The sequence below is a fragment of the Nothobranchius furzeri genome, chromosome 6 (assembly GCF_043380555.1).
Source record: "Nothobranchius furzeri strain GRZ-AD chromosome 6, NfurGRZ-RIMD1, whole genome shotgun sequence".
Lineage (NCBI taxonomy): Eukaryota > Metazoa > Chordata > Actinopteri > Cyprinodontiformes > Nothobranchiidae > Nothobranchius > Nothobranchius furzeri.
Window position 1 is genome coordinate 81,130,127 of NC_091746.1, and position 17,356 is coordinate 81,147,482.

A 17,356-nucleotide genomic window follows, 5' to 3' on the forward strand; every position below is an offset into this window, starting at 1 on the left:
AGCTGATCCAATTCATTGTCTTTCAGGTTCATTATCTGAGTGGCCACATGCTTCCTCAGCTGAGTGGATGTGAGGGTCTTCGGTCTTCTTGCCCCACTTTTAGATGAAAACTTCCTTAAAGAGTCTAAACCTCGAATATGACAGTCTGATTTTTGTCTCGCAAAGACGTATTTATTGCTCTCCAAAATTTCATTTTCCTTACTCCTCTGGGCAATGAGAAAATCTATAGACTGTCATCTCACTTGTAAGTAGCACTGGCACTTTTTGACCCCTTTTACCTCGGACCACCAGCCTCGTTAACTTGTGACTCAGATCCTGTTCCAATTTTGAGAGTTACTTCATCATATCCTCATTTGGTTCTTCAGACAGTCTGTCTCTGTAGGTCAGCAGAGGTATTTTTGATGCCTCGTCCTGCCGCCGTCTGTTAAACAGAATGATCTGTGTGAGAAGACTTTCACTGAGTGTCTTGTAAGCCATGGGGTTTGGTCCTTCCAATAGTTTCTGCTTTGCTTCCTCCTCTGAAGCCTTCAGCACTTTATGAAGCTTCATCAGATCTTCTGTCAGTGGGATCATTTCTTTCTTGTTCCATTTTTCCTCTTCCAAGTTTGTTCTTGCACAGTGGCATACAAAGATGTTCCACTCTGAAGCCAAGTGTGATGAGAAGTTCTTTACTCTGGTTGTAGCTGATTCATCTTCAGCCTGTATGTGCCGTCCAATCAGAACCTCACGTGCTGCCTTCAGAGAATGTCCCAACTTAACTGCAAGTGATGGTGTTGCGTATCTGTACTTGTGTTTGGTAAAACCAGATGCTTTATTTGCTGCTGCCACAGCTAATGAAAATTTGGGTGGTACCAGGATGTCTTCAAGTCTGTTGATTTTGCAGTCCTAAGATTTAGCTGCCAAAACAAATCTCCCAACCACTCTTTCCTTCTGGCTGACATGGCCATCTCTGGATTTATCTCCTCCTTACTTCTCAAGGAGTCATTCTCCCAGTTCACAGATGAGTGGGTCATTTTTGACCTGAGCTGACACTTCATCAACCATCAACCTGCTGAGGATGTTGGAACATCTTCGTGAGCAGTGTCCTCTGGATGGCAGAAGAGCCACTGCAGCAGACTGAACTCTGCGCTTCTTTTGGGAATTGTCCGAATGTCCTGTAACTTTTTGACACTGCTTTGCGTGTCTTCACAGGTCGACTTTAGAACAGAATCCAAAACAAAGGTTGCGTGGTAATTAATTTTCTGCCTCTACTTGTTCTGTTGGCCTTCTGTAGGTCACTATCTCACCCTTTCCTTCCTGCAGCACTTTAACATTGTGGTAGTAATTCCCCTTCCTGCGCAGTAGCTCAAATATTTGCTGCTGTTTCTTTGAATTTTTTGGCAGACATGTTGCTTGGGCAACTTTTTCATTGCCATGTTTACGGATCAAATGTCGTGCCATTTTGCTAAGTGGTTTTTGACAGTAAACACAATACTGCCTTTTGTCATACTTTCTTTTGTCTCCTTTAGTGCAAGTTTTAACGGTAACACATGACCTACCTTCATCATCTTCATATTCCTCCGGATTTTCTTCCTCAGTATCTTTATTGCAATCCATGTCCAGAGCTTCGTTACTTTTACCACTGTCCATCAGTGTCTTCTGTTCATGAACATAGCTTTGGCTGAGAGAGGTTTTGCCAGGGTTTTTTAATGCATCATGTGTCTTCATGAGCTTAGACTGTGAAGAGGTTAGTTCATTCTCTGAGGAAGGAGGAGCTAATGGAATATAATCACTGTCCAAATCATGGCTGGAGTCTGAGAGAAAGTCATCTGAAGCAGAAAGCTCCTGAAAGAAATAGATCAATGACTCAAGTTTAGGACAGGGATTTCTAAACCACAATTCTTAACTTTACCTTTAATTGCACTTCAGAAAAATCTTTCCAGCTGCTGACTTTGGTTCATTATTGCACTTTTTACCTTGCTGCTGTAAATTCAAATGTTTTTCTCTATAATACGTTTAGCTCTAATATAGGGCTGGACGATAATTCAATAGTTCAATATATCTATCGATAGACGTGGTGCGATAGATAAAAAAACTGGTCGATAAAAATTCGATTAAAAAAGTTTCCTTTTTTCATTATAACCTATCAGGTAGCAGCATACTAGACTCACTACTTACTCCTAACCAATCAAAACCACAGACTCTGCACGCTACGTCACCAGGCCCTCCTCTCTCAAGCCAAAAGAGAGCGAGAGGCAGCAAGATGTTTAGGGCTGCCATGATTAGTCGACTCGTCATGACAACGCCGACAAATAAAATAAACCTTATTTTATAAACAATTTTTTTAAATCTCGCCTGCTGCGGCCTGTTCGGCTTTTCCTTCCTGCCTCTCTGCTCAGCCAGTGCTTTGGCTCCGAGGCGCATTGGTGGCCATCCAGCTCAGCCTTCATCATCGGAGAAAGTGTCGAGTCGCAACGTATCTGAAAAGTTTGGGAGCATTATACTAACTCAAAAGAAATCAACGTAGTGCAAGCTCTGCAAAGCAAAACTCTCCTTTCACAGGAGCACATCGGCAATGCACGAGCATCTTAAGAGGAAGAACAGAGTTGGCTCGGTAAGTTTACCTCTTGTTAGCTGCTAACATCAACAGACGTTATGTTTATGCTTATGTATTTAGCAGACGCTTTTGTCCAAAGCGACTTACAAGTGATAATCGGCATGTTGCCCTTGAGGCTAACAACAATAATAGCAAAAACTTGACATCAATCATGGAGAGGAGGGAACAAGGAGTGGACAGTAGAGAGGGGGGATGGGTGCAGGGAGGGTGCTAGTTTAGAAGATGCTCTCTGAAGAGCAGGGTCTTCAGGAGTTTCTTGAAAATTGAAAAGGAAGCCCCTGATCTGGTAGTGCTTGGTAGGTCATTCCACATTCGTGGAACGATGCATGAGAAGAGTCTGGATTGTCCTGAGCGTGGTGTAGGCACTGCTAGCCGACGATCCTGTGATGACCGGAGCGGCCAGGCCGAAACGTAAGCCTTTGCAAGAGGATTCAGGTAGATGGGAGCCGTACCATCTCGGATTTTTTATGCTAGTGTTAGCAGTTTGAATTTGATGTGTGCTGCTAGCAGTAGCCAGTGGAGCTCAATGAACAGAGGGGTGACGTGTGCTCTTTTTGGCTGGTTGAAGACCAGACGTGCCGCTGCGTTCTGGACCATTTGAAGAGGTCTCACAGTACAGCCTGGAAGACCAGTTAGAAGGGCATTGCAGTAATCGAGGCGGGAAATGACAGTAGATTGCACCAGGAGCTGAGTGGCATGTTGTGTTAGGTATGGTCTGATCTTTCGTATGTTATACAGTAGGGTTGTCACGGTAACCGGTATAGCGGTAAACCCCGGTAAAAAAGTTGACAATAAAAATAACCGTCCAGTTTTAAAAAAACTAAATTATCTCGGTGGGTTTACCGTGGCCGCGGTTTTGGCGCGGTGACCCTTACCAGCCACCGTCGCTTCAGCTGAAGTTCCCGCGGCGCGCACATGCACTTTTTAGTTTGCAACGGCACCAAAACTTTGAAGCTGAAATAATGGCCGAAGGAGGAGACGGCAGCGCCCAGGACATCCATCAGCCCTCAAAGAAGACTAAATCGGAAGTATGGGCATATTTTGGATTTCTGAAAAATGCTGAGGGACAGTTAATAGAAGACTGCTATCCCGTTTGCAGAACGTGCAGGAAACAAGTGTCTGCAAAAGGCAGCAACTTTTCGAATCTAATGGCACATCTGCGTGACCATCACCCACGTCTCTACAGATGGAGTACATCTGGTCAGGTAATCAGTTTATCAGAGAACCAACACAACCATCTACACAGCTACTTTCACCTAATGCCATTTTAAATTGCTATTTTAATGGTGGTATTAGTTAATGGGAGACACAAAGACTTAGCAACTAAGTAGATTGTTTTAGTAATGAACAGGTCATAGTGTGGTATTTAGCATGATGGAACTTGTGTAGAAATGTTCTTAAACATAACACGTCTGACCATGCGTACGAACAGCATCTAATAGTAAAATGGTGTAACCGTAGTATTGAAGGTCTCAGTCATCCACGATTCTTCCTCATCCACAAATTATTTTTACCCAATCAGTAATTATGTCTGTGGAGAAACAGTTTTGTCGTGAAATTGATATTGGAACCGATAAAAAGGCATCTGTGACCGACGGGAAGCTAACATTGTAGCATGGCAGATCTGTTGTTGGAAGATTTAGCAGACCGTGTTCTCTAGAGGACATTTTCCCTGTAGTGAGAATCTACAGGTGCTTTTGGGTAGATGCTGCCTCCTGACAGAGATCCTTCTGGAGCAGTGACGTGATTTGAGACCCTTTGTGGAGCCACTGACAAACCACACTAATCTGATTCCAGTCCATACTCCGTTATTGACATTTTTGTGATTTCTTGCCACTGGGACCTTCCAACATGAGTTAGCTGACAGACTGGGCATCTCGCAGCCATCAGTGAGCTGCATTATGCCCTCATGATTACAGTGGCATTTTAATGCTGAAAAATCAGGCAGATTGTTTCCTATCTTGATTTGTTCTCAGTTTAACCCTCCCACTGTCCTAATGGGTGACCCCCGCAAGGAAAGTTGACCATTGAGCAGGACTGATGGTTTATCTCTTGAGGTCCATGTGGCAGGGGTGAGGTGGTGCTCACTCCTCACCAATGCCAGCTGTTAGCTTTCTCAGCAACCTTACTGAAGGAACTTTTCTTTTGTTGGTCTTTCTTCTGCTAGACCAAGCACGGGTACGGAGAAGATGGAGTTAAACACCTTTTAAGTTGACAGAACGTGGAGACAAATGATCAGAAGTCCATTCACTGTTTCACCGCTCATGAGGGGGAGAGTCTCTGCAGCAAGTCCCGCGACCTGCTCTTGCCAGATGCTTCGGACAGACTCTCCCCGTTCTGCTGAAAACGGCTGATTTTTATTGAAGATTACAGGAATGTTACATACGTAGTTTGCCATACACACACGTAATTCTGCCATCTGCACCTGCAGACGCACGTCAGCTAATAGCCTTGTTAATGAAAGACCAATTCATCCCAAGGACATGCAACCTTGAGATGATCAGGACACATCCTGCAACATCCTTTGCTAACAAAGACAGTTGTTCTTGTATTGAGGAACTGAAGGAAGGAACGCTTTCACTCCCTTATGCAGCTGTTCAGCTTGAGCAGAAAAGGCACAGAGAGGTCTTTGATATTATAACAAGATTCCATGAAAAGGCATATAATAATGTATTTATGATAATATATAAGGGGCAAAAGTGAGAGATACATATTTAATCATATAAAAGAGCTTATAATAATATATGAAAGAGCTTATATGAGAGATATATATTTTCAATCCCCCTTTTGAACTCTTTTAAGAGTTCAATAAAGATATAAGAAATCAAAACAATAACACCAAATTCCATCAAAAAGAATCCAATAAGCAAAGTTTTTTTTTTTTTAAAATACCAATACAAACAACCAATCAGATTACATTTACTCATCTTTCTAGCAGTAAACTAATACAAAAAACATGATCATACTTTCAACTGAACATGTTACAACATGTATGGATCGCATGCAACTCCATATGAGGGCGAAAAACCCTAATTATCATATGTTTATAGGGAAAATTCCCCCATGTCCCCCCATTTGTCATATCTCAATTTTGGGGCGAACACCTGTTGGCATAGAGTGTGCATGCCTAGGACATCAATGATCAACAAAAAATAAAACAAAACAAACAAAAAAATCATAAAAATGAACTGGTGAAGGGATGGTTACATAAATCACTGAACATTCTCACACTCTAACAACATCTTCTTCATCATGAGAGTCATCACTATCATCAGAGAGTTCCCCTCCCAAATAGATGTTAGGATTGGCTAGTAACAAGGGCATCTGGATAATTGGGTCAGCAGGTGGAGGGTGTAAAATATAACCCTTGTAAAATAAATGAGGGTGTTAAATAGAACCCTTGTAGAATGTTCATAGGGTGGTTACTTCTTCCCCCTGTTGAAGACCCTTCACTGGCTCCAGGCAGCTGCAGGGGGTGATGATGTCATGATTCTCGTCCTGCAGGATGTGGTGGCAGCTTGGCATGCTACTGCAGTCAGCTACTTCTCTTCCTGGTTTTTGGATCCTTTCTCTGGTTAGGCAGATGTCAGCTGCTTCTCTTCCAGGTTAGGCTCCTCCCGTCCAGCCGGACAGCGTGTGATGTCCTCTCCGTGATCCTGTATGGCCCGGTCCACCTCGGTTCCGTCCACTTCCTTTTGGTGACTTTTAGCAGGACCCAGACGCCTGGCACCGAAGGCGAAGTATCTTCGTGTGTGGTTTTGGTCCAATGAAGGCTTTCTCGACTTGTGCAGTCCTTGATCTCGGCAGATAGTTGGTAGGAAGGCTCACACTCCGGCCGGACCAGAAGTTCCCTGAACCGATCGCCTAGGGATTAAAGGTTATGCACAAAAATGTCCTAGCTCTTACTGACCCTAGCCTCTGATACCTTCAACATCAGACACATACAGTTACGAACAGCAAGCGCAATTAAAGGTACAGTGACATCACGACATGGACACACAGACACACACACATGCACATACACAGAGAGAGAGGGAGAGAGTAAGAATGTGTGTGGGAGAAAGAAATGTGTGGGATCCATTTTGCCACCAGCATCTCCACCTGTGTCACAGAGAAAAAATTGCAAAGAAATTAAAACATAAAGCAAACAACAATAATTCAATGAGTATAAATGATCAAACTAAAATATACAACCATGCATGGGTTTTATAACAGTTCCGGCAACACTGGAGAGGAATCCTTGTATAATGAATTCTTAAGATGTCCTTCATCAATTAGAGGTTATAGCCAAATTGTTTCAGGATCCTGAATTTGAATTTGAATTGGTTAATTTACTCAGAATAGTCCAATGTCTTTGTTGATGTTTCTCAAGGCTCGGCCATGCCCATATAGATAAAATAAGCAAACAAACAAGACAAACACAGTCAAACACACGGTCCATACACGTCTCTGTGCCCTCACACACCAAGCAAATGTCAGACTGAAGCGAAAGTGTGAAATACTTAACCTAATGCTAAATCAGTGGAAAGAAAAAATAAGACCTAAAGCGTGTAATCAAATTAATCCAACAAAACTTCCCATAACTGCCGTTCTAAACTCATGTTGCGGTGTGATCTCTCCAATTAAAAATTAGGACAACCACTTTTACTATCAATTCAACCAAATAGTTTCAGGTTGTCCCTTACCTAAACTACCTGTCTTTCTTACCTTCTTTCTTTCTTTCTTTCTTTCTTTTTTAGGAACACTACTCGCACAAGAAATCCTAAGAATTAATTCACTACTTAAGGTTAATTCATAAATAACGAAACTGCAGTTACAGGTTTGTTTGTGCATAGTATTGGTAATCAGCAGTTTTTTTTCCTTATCTCCTCATCTAGAAGTGTTTCTGTGCTACTCCTCCATCTATAACACAAGTTAGTATCATCCTTAAAGCATCTGAAATTAAGCTGCATTGCTAAATCAATAACGTGATTTGTGCTAAGAAATACTCCCCTATCCTCTTCCTTTTTCCAGTGGCACTGAATGACAGATTTTAGATCAATTTAACGTTTTATGACTATTACGTTTCATTTAATTAATTTTGCTTTTTCTCTCTTATTTTTGTCTATTTATTTATTTATGTTATTTACTTATTTATCATGCCATCCTGTGATGATAATCTTAAAGACTTTTTAGCCAATTGTCGTCAAAAAGGCCAATTAAAAATATTATGTTAAAGATTTCACAAGATAAAAAATGTGAACATAATTTTTATCGAATGAGGGGTACCTTTTATTCAATATCTTGTAACATTATTTTCTACCTCACTATTGTCTCGGATGAGATGTTCCATGAATCATTTAGTCAGCTGAATGCCAAATTATTCATTTAATGTTTATTTTTATGCAATGAATGGAATGGGATGGAACGTTACTATAAACTGTCCGGAAATTTGCGCATGTTTGCTCGAAGGAGAAAACTGTTGAAGCCTAAAGCGTTCTCCTAGACTTATAAATAGACACCGTTTCCTTAACTAATGAAGATAAGTGATGACGCCGATGAATGACTTTTTGAAAAGAAAATAAGGCTTTACTGCATGTCCGCTGCAGCTGAGAATCCTAAGACAATAAAGATTATATTGACGTCCAATGATGAGTTGGGCTGAAATCCAGGTTACTAATCCTATTATTTATTTATTTATTGATATTATTATTATCTTTTTTTTAGGCTAACTTTCTCAGTTAACTATGTTCTACAGTAGTTTAGTAAATTTTCCACAGTTCTGACATTTCATCAATTCAACTGGTTGTTGCCAAAAAGCCTTGTTCATTACCTGACTGCAGCAAGCACTCTTTTACTGGGTGTAACCATAGGAAACAGTCTCTTTTGAGCCTTTCTTTGTAAGTCCAGGATGACCACCGTCATTGATTAAAGTTCACATGTTAGCACACATGCTCCCCCTTTTGTACTTTGTTTCATCAGCAGCAGGGCAAATAAGTTTCTGCCTCTTTGTCCATCTTGTAGTGCTCCCCGTCTTTATGTTATGAGTCACAGCTTTTGGTGAGGGCTTCCAGGTTCTCTTTGGTGAGGGCTTCCAGGTTCTCTTTGTATAGAAGTCAGAGCCAAACATTCTTTGCAGCTGGTTGTGACAGGCCCACCCAGTAAAGTTCATGCCTGCCACAATGCACAGCAAACGTTTTCCTTAAATATGTTGATTGAGTTAAAATGACAGAACTTTCTCTTTTACAAATCAAAATCAACGATGGTTTCTAATATTTAGTCGACTTTATTGACTCAAAGGTAAATCTAGACTACTTCCTATGCACAATTTTTCTGAATCGTCAAGTCGGTTCTACACAGGTTTTAAACTTTAGGCACAATCTATCCCAAATGCAAGATCCCTCCTTTCATTTTTTGTTTATCTATTTTATTTTGGGAAAATAACTACCAGTTTTTAACTCAAAACAGCCTAGTACAGTTTCTAGCCAGGTTACAGGAAATAATACTTAGTTTATCTGTTTTTTCATTATTCAGCATCTCAAAATCCAGCCATTAACGTTAATGGTTCTTAAAGTTGAGGCAAGACAATTATTGGATTTTGTTTTATAGCAAGATTTAACAAATATTTTATTTCCTTACTGATTATTTGTTAATTTTATGGTTTTCATAAAGATGATCCTGAGAGGTTCAGAGCTGCTTTTCGCAGTACCCTGTGCTATTTTTAGACTGCGGGACTCCTGTGTGTAAAAGTGGGTGGAGTCAGGTCCCCAGGCTGAAACTCCAGTCATTCTCACTAAATCTGTCCGAGAGGAAGGATCTCCTGAATACCCTAACCAGAAGCCTTAAGGTACGTCCAAAACACCGAAAAATATCCTTTCTAAAGTCACAAATTGCTTAAAACTGCATGTTACACAGGAAAACTGTGAGAGCGAGGGAGTCCAGCTGACTCCACGGCCCATAATCAGACAAAATACTTCCTTTATAACCACGACCATACAACTTTTGTATTTTAAAGGATTTTCTTGTCCTCACACTAACGATAAATTCTTTTTCTATTGTTTCCACAGTCTCTCGAACTAAATAACCGTCTAGTAAAAACATGGACCGCACCCTGTTTCTCAAGCAGCTGCTCCCTCTATTAAAAACTGCGTCATTCAGAAGATCCAGCGAAAGCAGCTCATGCAAGAAGACACACATTCACTCATTCACAAGGCACAGAGACATTCTTTGTTTGTCACAGTCTCTTTTTATTATTATTATTATTTTTTTAAGGTAAGTCAGTTCGTCACTTATTTATTCTCTCTCTATATATATATAATATTTTAAGCACAGAATTTATTTAACACTGCACTGGTTATTTTCAGAATTTAATGCTTACTATGCTTTTAAGCAGGCCTTATGTAACATTAGAGCAAATCCAATTGCAATTTTTTTGAGAGCGCTCTGAGGAATAGTTTATATATTTATTTTCTGCAGATCTGTTTTGATTTTACTGTTTAGCAGCTATATGACTATATTTCTAAAATAAAGCTGTCATTTACATCCTTACTTGCGTTTCTTGGTGGTTTTTTCCCTTTTTTCATCTCCAGGTCACTTAACCCCCAGATCGGGGTCACTCACATGCTGCCCCACACACCAATGATTATCACGCTTCTACACTACATATGTATATATGTATACACATATACATACATACACACATACATATGCATATGTTACTTTAAAAACCTTTTATTTATTAACTTATGGTGTTCTGTTCAAAGCCTGATCAGAACAGGGTTGCAGAATTTGAATTTTGCGTAGCTCCAAACATTAATTTTTAGCACTGCAGTGTAATTTACATATACGAGTTGCAACTTTTTAAAGCTCTTATTTATCTTATTTATTTATTTTCTGGTACCGCATCAGGCCTTCACACACACACCCAGCGCTGTACACTCACACACACACACACACGGAGCTCCCAAAACTCTGCTCTGCATTCTGCACTCTCCTAGTGCTACACTTTCAATCCAGAGCCGTAAGCAGCCTCTTGCTGCGCCTCACACACACAGGCTGAACTCAGCTTACACACACAGTGAAGCTTGTCTACAGCTGTGCCTTTTTTCTCTCGATTCTGCAGCCTTCACTTCCCAAATCTTTCTCCAGTTACCTCTACTGTTAACATCTACCCCTTTTTTCTTCATCGCCTCTTCCGCTGACTTTCTCAATAAAACCTTATTTCTCGTGGCTTCAACTGGGCTGCTTGTCATATTTAAACATTGCTCATTTTATGCAAAAACAGCCAAAAGCACGCAGAAATAGCCAAAAGCACTGCTCTCTTCACACAGAAGCAGTCAAAACATTTATCATCTTATGCAAAAACAGTTACCTCAGAACATTTTTCTCATCTCATGCAAAAGGTCCTTGACCTTAAAAATCCAGGGAGCTCTCTTTTAGCCTCCCCTTCCCTTAACACAAAAAACCAGGTCCTTGACCTTAAAATCCAGGGAGCTCTCTTTTAGCCTCCCCTTCCCTTAACACAAAAAACCAGGTCCTTGACCTGTGGACTTTTAGGGTTCCCACACCTATGGATCCAGCCAAGCTTTATATAACCTTGTTATATATTCTATCCGCTCGTCAGCAAATAGTGTGGTCAGCCACGACCTGGAAATGGAACTTTAGGGCTACTCTATTAGCCCTGGGTCACCATCCCTTCATCTGTACTATTTCCTTTTCTCATTTACTCATTAAACCATTAGAAAAATCCTCATTTCATTTCACCATTAAACCATTACAAAAAATCTCTTATTCTTTCTGCACTTGTCTCCACTTTCTTCTCCAACTATTATTTTAGGACCTCAGCTACTATGATTCTGGACACAAAGGCTTTGGATAAATCCAATGAGCAGATTTTAGATAATAGGCTCTGCTCACCTTGTTTTCCACCGCGGTGTTCTGTGCCAAGATCTGTTCGCTGGGTCGGTTGGTCAAATTGTCCTCCAAAAACTCCTTTTTCTTCAAAAAGAAAAAATCCTGTTCGTGACGCCAAATTTGTTGGTCTTTCTTCTGCTAGACCAAGCACGGGTACGGAGAAGATGGAGTTAAACACCTTTTAAGTTGACAGAACGTGGAGACAAATGATCAGAAGTCCATTCACTGTTTCACCGCTCATGAGGGGGAGAGTCTCTGCAGCAAGTCCCGCGACCTGCTCTTGCCAGATGCTTCGGACAGACTCTCCCCGTTCTGCTGAAAACGGCTGATTTTTATTGAAGATTACAGGAATGTTACATACGTAGTTTGCCATACACACACGTAATTCTGCCATCTGCACCTGCAGACGCACGTCAGCTAATAGCCTTGTTAATGAAAGACCAATTCATCCCAAGGACATGCAACCTTGAGATGATCAGGACACATCCTGCAACATCCTTTGCTAACAAAGACAGTTGTTCTTGTATTGAGGAACTGAAGGAAGGAACGCTTTCACTCCCTTATGCAGCTGTTCAGCTTGAGCAGAAAAGGCACAGAGAGGTCTTTGATATTATAACAAGATTCCATGAAAAGGCATATAATAATGTATTTATGATAATATATAAGGGGCAAAAGTGAGAGATACATATTTAATCATATAAAAGAGCTTATAATAATATATGAAAGAGCTTATATGAGAGATATATATTTTCACTTTCCAGTACAGGAGGGGCCTCTGGTTTATTACGGTTAAAAAGCATTATTCAAGCTAGTTAAAGTTGGGTTGCTATAACACACTGGCAAATAATTTAGTTCCAAACCAAAACCTGAAATAACAGACAGCTAAAGAAAATTCTAACCAGTAAATAGTTGTAAATTAAATTTTTCATATATGTTGGTAGTACGTCCATTCCAAGCATTCGCCTGACCCAGGTTCAGTTTACTGGCAATCGCAGATGTTTTTAATTCAAACAAAGCTGTTTAGTGTCAGTACTGATTATGTTTGGTTAAAAATGTAAATTTGTTATATATGATCTTATAGTTATAAGTAGAAATGTCTAAACAAATTTAATACAACACTAAATCAGTGAATATTTCGTTTGATTACCAGCTTCCTTCATGGTGACCAAAATCCTAAAGATGTTTCCAAAACAATTTTTTGACCCAAAAAAATTGTCCGTTATTTGTATTTTCTTTTCAAGAAAAAGAAGGGAGAAAACTAATAAAATTCAATTAGAATTTGGAAGAAAAAAATCTGAGATTTTATTTTTAAGCCATATTTAAGTCCTATAGGATAAATTAAGAAATACTTACCATTATCTCTTCCTGTTCTTCTTCCTTCTGCTCATTATCTACAAAAAAAGAACATGTAAATGTGAAGAAATTTTCCCCCAGTGCATTCATTTCTAAGGTGCTTACCCAACTAAACAGCACATTTTATCAAGCTTTTTTGCAAAATCAGACACATGATATGGCATAATTAATATATGAATATAATGAAACAAAATAAATTAAAATATAAAGTACAATCAGGAAGGTTAGAAAAGTCAATAGTAATCCCACGCGATCTGTTTTCAATTGTACGCCCGTTGTGTTAACCGTAAGCTGAACAAAAATGGGCATAGTTGCTCACTCTCCATTGACTGTGGACAGTGAGGAGACCCATCCAATACGGCGACAAAGCTGTTACATTCTCCAGTGGCCAATGGGGCGTCTATGTATTCATGGCTATGATTGGAAGTATTTTCCTTGTTTTAGGTAATGCTTCCAGGGTTTTTTCCTGGCTCAAACTGAGGCAGAGGTGGTGCCATCTTGACCATGCACCAGCACATGCATATTCTGTGCATTCAACTGCCTCACTTTTTTAAAGGCAAAACATTTTTTCATTAAGTGTTCTCATCTAAGTTTCTGTTGATTAATTGAATATCCCATTTGACAATGTTTCAAGTGAAACAAAACTGGTTTACTGCTAAAACATATGAAATAAAACAACAAAATTATCAGGTCGAAACAACAGACTTATTATAAGGTTCAATAATATGCATTAGATTGTGATTTAGTTCCTTTTTCCCATCTGATATTTAAAGTTAAATATATTTTTAAAAATTTGACCTACATTTCAGTAACATTTTAGGTTTTCATTAATAACACTCACCTTAGTCAAAATAACACATAAATATATCGAGTAAAATATAATGCATTTCATTAACATGCATTTGTATTGGAAATGGTAAGAACATTTAATTTCTGCTGCTAACAATGTAATGGTGGCATTAGGGTTGTCACGGTAACTAGTGTAGTGGTAAACCCCGGTAAAAAAGTGGACAATAATAATAGTCGTTTTGTTTTTAAAAAAATATATTATCTCGGTGGATTACCGTGGCTGTGATGTAGGCGCGGTGACCCTTACCGGCCACCGTATCATCTGCTGCAGTTGCCGGTGGCACATGCGCACTTTGTTGTTTACAACCAAAACTTTCTTGAAGCTAAAGCTGAAATAACGGCCAGAGGAGGAGAAGGGAGCACTCAGGGCATTTATTCTCTCAGAGAAGACAAAGTTGGAAGTATGGGCATTTTTTTGGGATATATGAAGAATGCCGAGGGACAGTTGATAGAAGATGGCTATCCTGTTTGCAGCACGTGCAGAAAAAGTGTCTGTGAAAGGCAGCAACGCTTCAAATTTCATGACACATCTGCGTGACCATCACCCACAACTCTACAGTCAACGCAAGGCAAGTTAACATTAGCATTTTAGCTAAAATGCGTGATCCGAGGATTTGGGTTGGGGGAGAATGCAACGAGTCACTATATAAAGCAGCCACAGCGCCGCTACCTGCATATAAAAAAAGTGTCGCGGACACCCCCATATTGAAATTATGCTATGCATTACGGGGCTCCCAGGGGCAGATAAAAGTTGGTTTCTCTCCGAGAATAATTATGAATTTAACAGTGATTACTGCCTGATGACATTTTGCCAAATCTGCAAAGCTCACCGGAAGGACACAAACCAAGGACAATATTTTCCTGATATAGGGTTTATTACTCAAGTAAGTGTAAATAAATGTATCTGATTAGAAAGCTACTTGAGTACTGAGTATCATCTGATCTAATATTTTTAAAATTATGTTAGCTTTAGCATTAGATAATCTGAGTGTAGCTGCACTTTTGATCCCAAACTTTGGACCGGTTCTGACTTTGTGCCTTTGCTGGTTCCTTTATTTTCCTTCACTGCATCCAGATGACCATACTGTGCGCCAGTAAAAAGCAATTTTCTTACACGTAACTTACTTTTGTTCAATAAAGTTCTGGTGAAAATAGTAATTCAAAGATGTTGCACCAGAGCTACGTTTAAAAATAGACACACACAGTCAGTTTTTTTTGTTGTTGCACTGTACAGCTCTGCTCTGATATGGAAGAGCCTGGGGAAATTAAGGACATCAATAGCATCAACCATAGATATGTATATATCATCATACATATATGTGAAATCAGGCTGGGGCGGCACGTGGCAGCCACGCAAATTTGAATAGAGGAAAAACCCTAGCTTCTCTTCTACAGCTGTATATTTAGTGTGTATTAAAAGTAAAATATGAAATAAAACTTGGCTGAGTGGAAGACAGAAATGAGCCATGAGTACTGCCGGTAACCGGCAGAATGCTGTTGTGGTTTAATGTTCACTAGCTTGTAGTCAACTTTATAGACCGTCTTAATCTATCAGCTGCTTGTTTGCTTAACATATTACCAGTTTCACAGATTAAACTGTTCTCCTGTATGGGAGTCAGACAATTTCACTCTGTACACGGAGCACAGGAGACGAGACTGAGCTGCAGGTTGCAGTCTATGGAGCTACATTTTCCATCAAAAAGTACCATGTTCAATAAAATAATTTTAGTTCAAATTTATTCATGTGTTGTGGTTAAAATTGTGGGTCCTTAGTGTAAAAGTTTCAAATACATTAGGTATTTTGACTGTAAAAGTTATTAACATAATTCACTAACCTATCAGCAATACTTACAGCGTTTGTTTGTCAAATAAAAATCACAAAAAGATCATCTCACAGTGGTAAACTACTCAATGTCCACCCACAGGCTGTTGGCTTACTCAGTTACTGTACATTGACCATTTACTGCACACAGGTCCACAATGCAGTTTAGTATTAGTAATTACACATTACAGGTTGATGCAGCAGTTTCTTTTCTTATTCTCTGTGTGACTTAAAATAATTAAAACTAATTAAACTGCTAATGCACCTCAGTGCTTATTTGCTGGCATAGTTCCAGGATGAACGCACTTCCGTTAATAATTGTAGTTCTGGACCAGTACTGGTATGTTCAGAGAAGCAACCTCATAGATTGGAAGCAAATATCTTCTTTACAGTTTGAATTGACTAGAAAGTCAAAGGCAATAGTTTGGGCTACAAGTCCTTTTGTCAATATGTCATGCTAAATCCCAGTTAGCAAGCTAAAACAGTGGGTTGAAGTTTGCAGCAAAGCTAGTACATTCAAAGCAATAAAAAGGATCCCTGCAGTGGTTTAAGGAATAAAGTAAGATAATTCAACTGTTCTGAAAACAAATAAAAGATAAAAATGATCCCCTGATTTTACTTTGTCAAGCTTACAACACAGGCTACACGAGACTACACTAGTTGTCAATCTTTTTTGACAAAATAAACAAAATACACACACACACAAACACCTCACACAGTTAACTATGAATAAAAATAAATCTTACCTGGTTTAGTTGCAGACTTTTTTCTGGTTCCAAACACTGAAACAGTTTCCATCTGCTTCTCCGATGCTCTGCAGCTGCGTGAATCCCCTTGTTGAGTGTACTGATGTTGCTTTCAGGAGCACTGGGAAAGTTGAGAACTGCGTGCAGATCTCCATGTTTTAATAGATTAAAGATATTTCTTTCAAAAAATTGCTAATGTAATGGCTTTTAAGGAAATTGTTATGCACTTTTTAACACAGTGTGAAATTTATATTTAAAAAGACAGGGTTCAGATTTGATGTTGAGTGTAACTAGTGTACTGGTAGTTACACAATTTCCTTGAATGCAGCAGAGGTTTCAGAGTTAGCCAGTCCACTGTTTAATGCCACCCATCCCCCACCCTGAGTTAGCCAGTGCACTGTTTAATGCCACCCATCCCCCACCCTGACTTCTTGTTGATGAGTGCCTCTGAACTCAAGAGAAACAACCTGTACAGAGTTTGGATTGAAAAGGGCCATGTCTCCCTCACCCTGCCTCAATGTTCATGACTTGACCCTGTAGAAAAAAACATTCCCCTTTACATTTTCCACTAGAAATAAAGACTAAAAAAAATTAAATGATTGGTTTTTTTTTATCTGAAACCAACATTTTTAAAAATACCTTCTTTTACATGCTTTTATTTTTAAGCTCGCATAAAACTTAGCAAATGGGAGAACAGGATACAGGCCTAACTTTGAGTTTAATATTTAATTACCTGTCAGTAAATTCTATTTCTAAATTTTTATTTGATATAAGTTCTTTAACTTCAGACTTGGACTTTCATCACAATGAATTATTGTGGGGCTTGATGGTGGTGAAATTAGTAGCAATGTTGCCTCAAAGCAAATAAGCCACCTGTTTCAATCCAGCTTGCATGGCCTTTTTGTGTGGAGGTAGCATGTTCTCTATATGTAAGCACTGGTTTCTTTCCACAGACCAAAAACGCACAGCAATCAAGGTAACTGGTGAATCTAAATTGTCCCAAGTTATGAGTGATTATGCGACTGGTTGTTTGTCCCAGGGTGCATCTCTGTGATGGACTGAGGCTTGTCCAGTGTTTCTCTTGCCCTGCAACACTAG

General features: G+C 39.5%; 1 protein-coding gene across 1 annotated transcript; it reads right to left on the reverse strand.

Moving 5' to 3' along the window:
- Window positions 1–6: 6 nt before the first annotated feature.
- LOC129164475 (uncharacterized) lies at window positions 7–16,839 on the reverse strand. The gene is made up of 3 exons (XM_054744833.2): window positions 16,259–16,839; window positions 12,842–12,879; window positions 7–1,824 (listed from the first exon to the last, which is right to left on the reverse strand). Exons 1-3 carry the CDS (start codon window positions 16,308–16,310, stop codon window positions 1,234–1,236), a joined length of 681 nt encoding a protein of 226 aa, XP_054600808.1. The 5' UTR covers window positions 16,311–16,839; the 3' UTR covers window positions 7–1,233.
- Window positions 16,840–17,356: the final 517 nt, after the last annotated feature.

Coding starts and splice junctions, on each gene's coding strand:
- LOC129164475 (XM_054744833.2), bottom strand. CDS start 16,310: ATGGAAACTGTTTCAGTGTTTGGAACCAGAAAAAAGTCTGCAACTAAA. Junction 12,880..16,258: donor AAAGTCTGCAACTAAACCAG/GTAAGATTTATT, acceptor CTTTTTTTGTAG/ATAATGAGCAGAAGGAAGAA. Junction 1,825..12,841: donor AAGAACAGGAAGAGATAATG/GTAAGTATTTCT, acceptor TATTTCTTTCAG/GAGCTTTCTGCTTCAGATGA.